Source organism: Gobio gobio (assembly GCF_949357685.1).
Source record: "Gobio gobio genome assembly, chromosome: 7".
Taxonomy (NCBI): Eukaryota; Metazoa; Chordata; class Actinopteri; order Cypriniformes; family Gobionidae; genus Gobio; species Gobio gobio.
The window spans coordinates 18,958,945-18,971,296 of record NC_137103.1 but is presented as its reverse complement, the minus strand read 5'-3'; the positions used below and the strand labels follow the sequence as shown (position 1 = coordinate 18,971,296).

The following is a 12,352-nucleotide window of genomic DNA, read 5'->3' as shown; positions in this document are numbered from 1 at the left end:
ATCCTTGCTGCATGAAAAAAGTAAAAAAAATAAAATATTTTAAAAAAGTCTTACTGACCGTAAACTTTTCAATGGTCACATGTATAGAGAATACTCATTGCATTAAGCAACCAAAACAAAAACATGAGGTACAAAATCTCCTTTAATTTTGTGATTGGTGGAGTTTCACTGTGAGATGGAGAGAGGCCCCTATAGCATATAATCTTTTGAGTTAAATAATAATTCTTAATAAAATACTTATAATAAACAGAGCAAAATACTGTTTTATAGCTGGTAAAAATATTTAGGTCTGTGCAAAATGAACTTTTTGCCACAGTAGAATGAGACTTTTTGGTATTATCACAAGTTAGGATGCACCCTCTTCTGGCTTTGCTGAAAATCTCTGCTCTGCCCTGGCACGACTGAGAGGTCAGGTGAAGAAGCCTGTTAAGACGGCAGAACTGTCAGGTCTCAACACAAATGTTTTACAGCTCTGATGAGGTTGAGAGCCAAGCAGAGAGCACCGTCCTGACATGGAGGGCAGTTTACGTATTCTGTCTCCCTTGGGCTGCGGAGCACATGCTGGCTCTGTTTAGATGGATTGGGCTGCGCTGACAGCCCTCTGAGCCCCTCGTAAATGTGCTCTCTGCAGGCCCGACTCACTGGATTGGCCGTTCACACATCCATCTCCTTGTTCTGTCTGTGTTTTATAGGACAGTAAAGGAAGCTGGATTACTTGTCTAATAGCAAGAGGAACAGAGAGGGGTCACGATCTTCCTGGGTTTGGTTTCTGAAACAGCCCGAACTAAAAAACTGAGCTGCAAAAACAGAAAGTGAGGGTGTAGTGCAGTCTCTTTGCTCGGAAATTAATAGTATTAAACTAAAGCGCCAAAGTCAAACTATGCTTCTTTGTACCTTCGAAAGCAAGTGAGAATTGTTAGTGGGAGTGTGTATGTCTAATGAGATTAAAAAAGTGTTAAAGAGTAATAAATCTATAGAAAGCAACAGACAATAACTAAAAACAATTGACAAAAACATAAAAAGAATGCAATTTAAGGTTTTTAAAATGTTCCTCCGAGACATTACTGAAGGACTAGAGCGTTAAATCCATATTTAATGCCCATCATTCTGAGCGGCCACAAATCTGTCAGCTGAAATCCTTGTCTGGAAGAGAAAAAAGACCTTTAATGGAGCTGTGACCTAGCAACACCAGAAAAAAAAACTTTAAGCCCACAATACAATCTGGTTGTTATGGTCAGGGTCATTCCAACAATGCAATACATTTTATGACCTCATCTACTGTGTCTTTATAGATTGGATAACATATTTCAGGTGCTATGCACTTATTTCTAAAATTAAAAACATGTTAATTACTATAATGCATGCAAAATATTAGTAATATATGAATCATTATTTCAGTATTTATTAATACATTTTTTCCACTTCTCAAATTGAAATGTTTCACAAAAAATTTTTTAGGAATAATGCTATAATTGTGTCCTAAATATCCATAATTATAATCTTTTGTAACATCCTAAAAGCCAGTTTGTTATCATCCTTCAGGACAATTTATTTGTGTGCGGAAACAACAGTTAAAAAAAACGTATATTAACAATGTATTTGACGATTTTTTCTTTTTTTAAATGACTTGCTTTTTCTAGTTTACAATAAATCATTAAATCCTGTGTTATCCAAAATCCTATATTAATCATGACATAAAACGAGTAATGACTAAATTAACAATACACACTACCATTAAAAAGTTTTTTTTAAAGAAGTCTCTTTCAATAAAGAAAAACGTTAATATTGTGATATCATTACAATTTAAAATAAAATGTAATTTATTATTGTGATTTCATTATATATATTTTGTAACATCATAAATGTCTTTACTGTATCATTTGATACATTTAAATGCTAAATAAAAGTAATTTTTATAAGTTAGTCATTAGCTACTCATTTTCTTTATTAAAATGTAATAGTTTTTAATGATTTAACTGTAGTTAAAGTCTGAATGTCTGAAATAATTTCTTATATTCATTCTCAAAAATTACATAATTTTAAAGGCTCTGCATATCAGGAATGACCCACAAATAATGAAAATGTTCAATGTATCAATCAGGGAATCCAATGTAGCATTGGTGGTCAGTACATTGAGGCCTGTAATGCTGTATCATTCTGAAAGAAGACGCCTTTCTTCACAGATAAATCAGCATCTGCTCTGCGACAGAAGATAAAAGATCTACTGAGTGATACAGCAGTCCTCTCACAAGGATGGTAAGGATTTTTATGAGGTCTCAGGCAAAGTCAACTGCTCCCTCTGGTAAAAGGGTGCAAAACTATCAATCCCTAGCCTTTGAACTTCTAGTAGTCCAAGTTGTCTTCTGCCTACTATTTCATGACACCAGACCCCAAAGCCTGTAAGCTGTGGACCAAAGCCTACTCTAAATCATCATGGCAGAACCTGTACCTATCACTCCGCAGACAGCACTGAACTGACAGTGGCCTGAGCCCCACAGGGCTAGAGAACAGAAACACTAGTCTTCACAAAGGAAGTTTGCATGGAATGAGAGGCAGATGGCCTGCCGTTCAGCATCCCTCTGCTTTAGTAACCTGAGGAGTCGTGACCTTCAGTCAGCTATACTAGAGGCCAGCACCTGCAGAATGATATGTTCACAGACAGCTGTGGTAGCGCGGGATGAGCAATAGGCTTGCAGAGGCATTAAATGGTTCTTTTCTTCCTTCCAAATGGAATTTTGAGCTTTGTTGCACATCGCTGAGAGGAAATTGAATTGTCTTGTGAATACGTCTCAACCGATCTTAGGGGACCATTAAAACATTTTGCTCAATCAAAAGAAATCTTTGAAGATATTTTTCTTTGAATGAAGTGTAATTCTTGAGAATATTGTGTTAATAATATCCCATTAGAAGACCTGGGAGAATTAAACGAACAGTTCACACATTCATTCTCATGTTGTTCTGAACCTCTATGATGCTCTTTCTTCCATGGAACACTAAAGGTGAATATTTGAAGAAAATCCTGGCTGATCTATTCCATAATGAATGGGGTCTGGGGCTTTACAATTGTACAAATTTAATTATCATAATTTTTAAATATTTGTTTACTATATTCCTATATATATATATGCCTTAGCATATACAACCTAGGCTCAATGAAAAAACATTCGACATTTCTACAAAATTATACTGTGTTCATTCACATCTCGTTGATGTTTTGCAACCATTTTTAAGTGTGCATGGAGTGCCGCAAACAGTGCATTCAGTTTTAACCATGAGAGATAACTGTGAATTTGGCAATGTTTTATTACATTGGTTGTATTATCGCGGCAGTTTCGAAATGGAAATGACAAGCGAGTGCCATTAGAAAGTTAATGCTCTATCATGTTTGAAAATAACTTACCATCTGCCACTCTAATCATAATTTGGGTGAAAAAGAATAAAAGTTTTTTTACTGCCACTAGTGTTTAGTTCAGTTGGAAACTGCAGTAAATTTGTATGTATGGGTACCTTTTTGGAATTTTGTCTATACTCTATGTTGGCAATATATCAGGGGTGTCCAATCCTGCACCTGGAGGGCGGCAGAGTTCAGCTCCAACCCCAATTAAACACACCTGAACCAGCTACAATCAAGTCCTGCTTCTGAAATCGAATAATTCTCTACTAGTATGAGAGAAACAGTATGGCAACAGAGTAGTATGTCCGAATTTATTGTATTCAAAAAGCAATATGCGAAAAGTACCCGGATGACGTACTACTTCTGGCAAGGTTCTGAAGTGCGCATTCGATGGACACTTTACTATCCCATGAGGCCATGAGAGAAGATTTATGAATGGCAGTAAAGTGACCCAACTGACGCTAGGTGACATGACAGTAACAACATGGCAGATCTAGTGTGTCTGAATTTCATTCATACTACCCATATTTATACTATATAGAACATACTTTTTGAATGGTCGCAAAGTAAGTTCAAATTCAACTGTAGTACTGACTGTAGTACTTTCAACTTACCTCAACACACCTGTCTGCAAGTTTCTAGTATGCCTAGTAAGACTGAAATCGCATAGTGTCTGAATAGACTCTGCAGGACAGTGGCCCTCCAGGAGCAGGTTTGAACACCCCTGCTATATATATTTATATATATAGACAGAATAATGACAACTTCAGTGCATTTACATGCATTACCCTCACAATGCGATTATAATGGGACTTTGGCAATATTGCGATTAAACTTTACCTCATGTAAATGCAATACTTCGATCAAACTAATGCGATTAAGCTCATAATAGTAGTAACCATAATCGCATTAAACTATGTGGCGTACGCCTATTTTAATCGCAATAAACAGGCATGTAAAATCCATAATGGCATTATTACCGCTCTGACCAAAGTGCACGTGCGCAGACAGATGCCGTGTGTTGTTCACAGAACTTTATGAATGAACTCTGTGACATTATTCTGAAGTTTTCTCTTCTTCAAATCACTAAACTCTGTCAACACAACTCGCTGCACAGTCTCTGCTCCGTATCTTCATCCATATGGTGCAAAGAACGCGACAGCAGCAGGCAAACCCTGCATTGCAATGTTCATAACGGCACTGAATAATATCCAGTACGTCCATAAAAATGTATTTTGAATTTGATGTGAGTAGATTAAAACAATAGTCGGTAATATGCATACTGTATGCCTATCTGAGTGTGGTATAACCATACTTATTAGAGACTAATCAGAATAATGAAAATTGCATGTAAACTGGAGTGAAGAGTTCTGCTCATGTCATTTAAACATCTTACTGCGATTAAGACCTTACTCTGATTATTAGAAATAATTGCATTATAGGTGCACATGTCAGTGATGCCATTTGCCATAAAACACCATTGGTTCTGTTTTTTTTTTTTCTCACATAAATGTATAGCTTCAGAAGAATTGTAATACAGCCCTTAAATTGTATGTACCTAACACGTTTGTACTTTTATAACACATTTAGGGTGCTTTTTGTCATTTTGAAGCTTGACAGTTCCAGTCCAAATTCATTGCATGGAAAATAATCAGGATATTCTTCATAAATATGCTTTTGTGTTTCACAACTGAAAGAACATCATAGGGGTTCAAAATACAAAATGATTACAAAATGATTGTAAGTAATTGCTGACAGAATATTTTTGAAGTGAACTATTCCATTAAAGGGTTAGTTCACCCAAAAATGAAAATTCTGTCATTAATTACTCACCCTTATGTCGTTCGAGACCCGTAAGACCTCCGTTCATATTCGGAACACAAATGAAGATATTTTTGTTGAAAGCTGATGGCTGAGAAAGGCTTCATATAGGCCTCCATTGGCATTCAGTACACTTATACTCCCAAGACGGATAAAAGGCTCTCAAAACATTGTTACAAAGTCCATCTCACCACAGTGACTCTAAAATAATCTTACGATGCGACGACAATAGTTTTTGTGCGCAAAAAAAAATCAAAATAACACCTTTATCCAGCTTGTTATTGCCTTCCGCGTGTGCCTCCACGACGCATGCGCGAGAATATGACGTAGCGCCGGGGTTCGGGAATCCATGAAATGCACACTTTAACCCCATTTTGAGAACTACGCCGAGACCTAAAGCACGATCAATGTAGAATCCAACAGCTGAGATACGCGCGTCTTCCTCTGATAGTAAACAAATCACTTCTGGGTCATCTGTCCGAACGCCGGATCTGCGTCATATTCTCGCGCATGCGTCGTGGAGGCACACGCGGAAGGCAATAACAAGCTGGATAAAGGTGTTATTTTGATTTTTTTTTGCGCACAAAAACTATTGTCGTCGCATCGTAAGATTATTGTAGAGTCACTGTGGTGAGATGGACTTTGTAACGATGTTTTGAGAGCCTTTTATCCGTCTTGGGAGTATAAGTGTACTGAATGTCAATGGAGGCCTATATGAAGCCTTTCTCAGCCATCAGCTTTCAACAAAAATATCTTCATTTGTGTTCCGAATATGAACGGAGGTCTTACGGGTCTCGAACGACATAAGGGTGAGTAATTAATGACAGAATTTTCATTTTTGGGTGAACTAACCCTTTAACAATAGTATCAGCTAGGATTAGAGACAAACCTGCTTGATTGGTAGTGATGGTGACTGCAGCATACTGGCGGATCGTGGGGGCCAGGAAGGACACTCCATTTTGGGCCTCAATCTCAAAGGTGTAGTTGGTGTGTGCCAGAAGGTCTGCCACAGTTACTGTCGTGTTAGTGAGACCGGAGTCACGGGGCAGGAAGCGCACAGCTCCTCTGCATGGTTCACACTGTCTGGGACCCGGCCAACATCGCTTACAGACTACATTAAATGTCACATCCTTCCTGCCTCCGCTGTCAGCCGGCCAGTTCCAGTCTAGAATCACTGACGTCTCATTAATGGCAGAGATCACATTGCGTGGGGCAGATGGGGGTCCTGTGGAAAGAAGATATATGATATAATATTTATTTACTCAACTTTTTTTTAATCCAAGCTATAAAAATAGAGTACAAAACAATTAAAATATATTTGTGCTGTACTGAAATACAACTATGACCCATTGGAAACCATCTAAACTGTTTCTCTTAGACATTAATGAGATTATAGTCACCATGAAATCAAAACCGACAATTCGTATTGGATTCTTTTAATGGAAAAGTGTGGTGTTTATTATAAATGATTTGTCCATGCAAACCATAATTATTATTTTTTTAATTCACATGCCCATGTAATCTTTAATCAAATTACTTTTCTTCCCTGATGAGGGCGGGACAACCTGTCACTCACGTAAGATCACAGCAATTGCAAAAGACAATGATCCAACAATCCAATCAATTCCCGATGGACAAATTCAAGTACCGCCCTATATTTTTCTTGTTCGAGAAGCCGTTTTACTTGGATGTATGTAACAATAGGGAAGCAAAGACTATCGCAGCTTCATGGCGACTAAATGGAGAGGAAATGGAGACACCAATTTTACAATCAAAATTGTATTGGTCCCAATATGAGCTTAAACATTTTTCATTGAATTCTTTCAAGATTTACATTTATTGCATTTTTAATTTACATTTTCATGTAAAAAAAACTGCATAAGAAACTGTCTCATTTTGTCTCTTTTTTTGAAAGGGATGACAGGAGAAACATCTGGGACAAAGTTTATACTTAAATGAAAGACAACTGAGAACTCCATTAAATCTCATGAGCTATGAAAGAGCAATAAAACTTCTCCCTGGGGAAGTACGTTTACTTTAAAAAGTGTGGGTTTAATCGTTAAAGTCATCAGTTATGGATGGATACGGAATTTAGGCAGGCATGTCCTTCCCCTTGTTAAAATGTTGGCAAAGTCTCTAGAATTACTCCAGAGTTCAAAAGTGTCCTCGCTGGATTGTTATATTAACTTTAAAGATTGTCCCGATAAAAAATGGGGTATGAAGTGCGGCCAGCGGGCTCTATTCTGATTGAAATAGCAGGCCTTGACATCAAGCTGCTATTTGAATAAGTGACGACTTCTCCGTATATGTGAGTGTATGAGAGTGAAATCTCAGATTCAAGTCAGGAGATGGACACAAGTTCAAAGCCAGATTGTAATAAATAATCATTTTAGAATATTTCAAGTATTTAATGTCTGACCTCTGGGTGTAATTACATACAATTACTCCTAGGTCTGGTGACAAGTGAAAAAATGAAGAGCGGTTGGTTTGATTTGACATGAATTCACACACTGAAGCCCAGGAGCTCAGAGAAGGTTTCCTGCCTCTTGAACCTGCATCATTTTGACAGACATGTTGTCTGAGAAGGAAAGTGGGGGAGAGATAGGATTTGATACTACATTAAGAAATAGAACATTACACAAAGGAATCTCCCCCACAAATTCGCTCCGGAACATTCCAGAACACTCCCTGTTGCTTTCCCTTGATTCCGACATGACAATAAATCAGACGTTTAGCTTCAAGGTCAAATACAGGATTCACCACACTGGCCTTTTTAAAAGCACTTTCTGAAAGAAGAGCAAAAATCCTTAAGGAATAATTCACTCAAAAATGTAATTTTATAAATTATAATCATATTTGCCAGCTCTTGCAGAGGGAAAGACTTTAACTGAATGTCTTAAATATTAGTCTGGTCTTCACATGTATATGACTTTAAAAGACATATGACTTATATACCAGTGGTTCTCAACCTTTTTGATTTGAAATCCCCTTACTGACCAACACAATAGTTGAAGCCCACCGGTATTGATGATGCGTTTATGACAAAGCTGCTTGTTTTCAAACTAGTTTTTAAACAGAAACTAGGAGCGTCGATATATTAAATTAATTAACCATTATTATTTAAAAATTTTACATTTTGAAAAGACTGATCCTTCGATCTACTCTTATAGACTAGTATTATTTTTATTTATTTTTTATATACTGTTGTCTGAGGTCAACTTATGACGTTTAAGTTGTTTTTACATTAAAAAACATAATAATGAATGAGTAATAGGCTATTTTCTACCCTGGTTTTGAGCCTAGCTCCTGAAAAGCTCGGTTTTTATGGGTGTGCCGCATTGAAGACTTGGAAGTTAACGCTATGATTGGATAACAGTTTTGCATATTATACTGAGCTTCGACTCCCCTGTCAGTACACGTGTGGAAATGTTTCGAAAACTTCCAATGTGGAAAAATGGCAACTGGAATGATTCGCCCATACATGTTCGACCCAGAGTCTGATCCCGAATAGAAGGACAATGAACCAACAACACCTCTAATACAAAGGGTACTCCAGCCTGTGATAGCGTGGTAAGTTATCGTTAATTATGTTTAGTTAGACACGCACACATAATCAGTAGATATCAAACAATCTGTAAAAATGCAATACTATCACATAAAATTTTTTTTGCACCATTCCGGTCGGATCCAATATAGAAGGCACAGCATTGTTTTTTTAATCTTATTCTGTCTGCAAATCCAGTTTCTTGTTTTTTTACAAAAGAATCCGCATTGAAATGAAGCGAACAATCGCGCAATGTCTTACCCACGTGAGCTGGAACAGTAAAAAAAAAAGTTCAACCATGCATTGCTAATATTAGAATCCAAAGGAAGCTTATGCAGTGACTGTGTTCTTCCACAACAAGGCACTGTGCAATATTTTGTAATCTACAATGGTATGTTTATTGCTTGGTAGCTCGATCTGGTTTAGCGTAGGCCCATGTTATTTACCTATTACATGTCATGTGCGAATCGTTGGGTGGGCTACAGAATTAGGCGTTCTTCTTCTTCTTTTAAGGCAGCGTTTCGCTGCTCTCTGTCGTCGCAGGGAGGCAAAATCGCAGATCCCTCAATTGATGAGTCAGCGGTCAATAAAAGCTTTTATTTGACTAACAAGGAAGTTTTCAGCTCCGAAACTTAGAGGATATTCTTATACAACGATGACCTTTCATATATAAAAAGTTCAAAGAAAAGTTAAATTCTCAATTCATGACCCCTTTCACTAAAACTATTACAAATAATTTCCAGCAATAGCTATACAGCTGATATAAAATAATTTCTAAATAACGGGTGAGTAAATGATGACAGAATTTTCATATTTGACTAAAAAAATCCCAATTACTATTTTAAAGTATAGTGGACTTTCTATTTTACAACTCATCCCTGATCTTTCCTTTATAAAAAAATGAGTATCATAAAAAAGGAGGTTTTCTGTGCCAGTACAGATAATTTTTTTTTACATAAAACAAAGTCTCTTTTTTTATAGGATGGAGGAAAAAGTAGTTATATGTCACTAGGTAACATCTTTGCCAGAGCAAGGCGTCCTTTGATCCTGACATTTAATAGAAATCACAGTGAGCAGGTAATGTTAACAGACTGGCTCGGCTGTTAGCGAGAGGATGTGAGGTGTGCCAGGGTAAGCCATCCGTTACACAGACAGTTCAGTCTGACAAGCAGCCCACAGAAGTGTGACTACAGCCTTCATATTAAAGCCGACCTGAACAATCACCACCACAACATGACAAACCCATGAAATTCTCTCTGTGACATATGGGAGAAGGTTGCATCGGTTTTGATAAGTGGTACAATTATATAACATGTCCGGTGTTGGCATTTCCCTCACGTCAAGGATTTACGCTGCAGAATATCGCCTTTATGAGGTCATAAAAAAGGAGACAGGCAGAAATAAACAAGTCCATTTATACGTACTAAAAACAGGCATAAATATGTATGCCTTTGAAACGTTCATCAGTGATTAAATGCCGACCTTCACTGACACGACATAGAATGCAACATAAACTGCAAATTTTACAAAGCAATAATTCACATAACAACTGTGCGTATAATGCAGCCATGACCTGAATAATACACGCAAAACAGAGAGAAAAAACATCTCTGAAGAACTCAAAATGACCTTCCGCAATTATTGCAGATAATATCGCGCATCGTCTTCTTTTAATTGCAGTTCCGCTCTCAGAGCTGCACTTAAAGCGTATCTGTTCCACTGCCTGCATCTGAGCAGATTCTATCAAGATAAATGTATAAACTCGAGGGCTATGACAGTATGAAGTGGAGAAATTAAAGTCGTACACTCTGTTCAAGCGTTTTTCCTCTCACTATACCCATCAAAGTCTTAAACTAACATTGGCAATGAGTGCTTAAGTGGAAATGAAGACTCAGTATTGCTTCTGACAGCCAAAATAAAATGCGACTCGCATGAGCATGGCATGATCCGACGTGCTGACTATTTCGTATGTCACGTAAGATACACCCTATTAAACTTGGCCGCAGAATTCAATAAGGCTCTTGGTGGTTTTATGTGATATGAATCAGCACTGATAGCAATGCAATGATTTATGGATAATGTGTTTTGGAATGCTTGGCAGTCGCTGCATGCATCTGTCTACCATCTGCGTGCTTCTCCATAAAAGAGAATGGGTTAGCTTGCTCCGCTGCGCAAACCCAAGGAGGCCCATTGGTTGAAACGGTTAAAAATAAGCAAACACGGACTATTCTCGGTAGGATAGCTTGAAGGCCGCAGAGGGGGTATCGGAAGCTTTGTCAGAATGAGCCAACACAAATTCATCAATCCTTGAACAAACATCATCCTTCAAAAAGCTCCGGCGCTTCTGAGGGCTGTGTGGTGAACAGGAATGCTGTGTTTCAAGTAACATAAATAGTTATCTGAACAATAACATAACATGTAAATTATTGTGTATATTTTGTTATTTGCCATCCTATACCTAAATGGATAGTCTACCAAAACATGAACATTTTGCCATTTTCCCTCTTCTGCTGAACACAAAACAAGACAAGATATTTAGAGGAATGTTGATAACCAAACTGTTTCAGTTCCCATTGATTTCCATTGTATTTTTTTATTTTTTTGTCCATATAGTGGAAGTCAGGGCTTGACATTAACACCCGGCAACCCACCAAATGCAGATGGATTTCAGCAGTGGCGTGTAACGAAGTTATATAAAGCATATTTTATATAAAATATTTACATTTTTAAATTGTAGTCTTTTAAAAATAATAAACTAATTGCAATGTAGTGTTGTCAAAAATATAGATTTTTCAATACATATCAATACTGAAATAGGCTATCTGAAACACTTACAATACTAACCCGCCTCCCCTCACTCACTCATCTCACTCGTTTCATTTGCTCCGGATTAATAATGTTGGTGTTACAGGGCTTGAATTTTGGCATGATGAATGCTGAGTGGCTTGTAACTTTGGAAAACCACAAGCCCTGGTGGAAGTGAATAGGAACTGAAACTTTGTTTAGATTCCAGCATTCTTCAAAATATCTTTTGTGTGTGTGTGTGTGTTCCACAGAAGAAAGTACCACATATCTGGAATTAAATGAGTGAGTAAATAATGACAGAAATTCCTTCTTCTTTTTTTGCGGTAAAGTTGAACTCTCTCTTTAAATAAAGTTAAACCTATAGAATCTGGAGAAAATTATATGTAGGTTAGCAAACACGTACGAGAGCAGGCCATAGAGGCAGGATCCTCTTCTGCGCGGAAGTAGTTTTTCTCGCATCCACAGTGGACGGAGCCCTCCTGGTGCGTGTAGCTGTGCGGAGGACACTTGGAGCACTTGACGTTCCCGGAGGAGGCCTTATAAAAGCCGGGCCGGCAGGCTGTGGAGACAACAACGGGAGGGAAGACAAATTAGGATGCTGGGAGACTCTAGCCAACAGGACCATTCATTACCCCATTACTATGCTGCCACTTTTAATGGAGCGAATCATTTCACATGACCATATGCATCGGCGGACACAATAGAAAGACATTTAATCATCTGCATGGACTTAAACAAACGAATAGCTGTACCAACCACAGCTGAGATGTGCGTATGGTCGGCCACAC

At 37.7% G+C, this 12,352-nt stretch overlaps 1 protein-coding gene across 1 annotated transcript in view; it reads right to left on the bottom strand.

Moving 5' to 3' along the window:
• epha3 (eph receptor A3) overlaps positions 1 to 12,352 on the bottom strand; it is a 142,795-nt gene that overhangs the window by 61,814 nt on the left and 68,629 nt on the right. Inside the window, exons 4-5 of the mRNA XM_079821629.1 lie at positions 11,968 to 12,123; positions 6,105 to 6,440 (exon numbers count right to left, since the gene is read on the bottom strand). Coding sequence (XP_079677755.1) covers positions 6,105 to 6,440; positions 11,968 to 12,123 — 492 coding nt within the window. The remainder of the gene's footprint in view (positions 1 to 6,104; positions 6,441 to 11,967; positions 12,124 to 12,352) is intronic.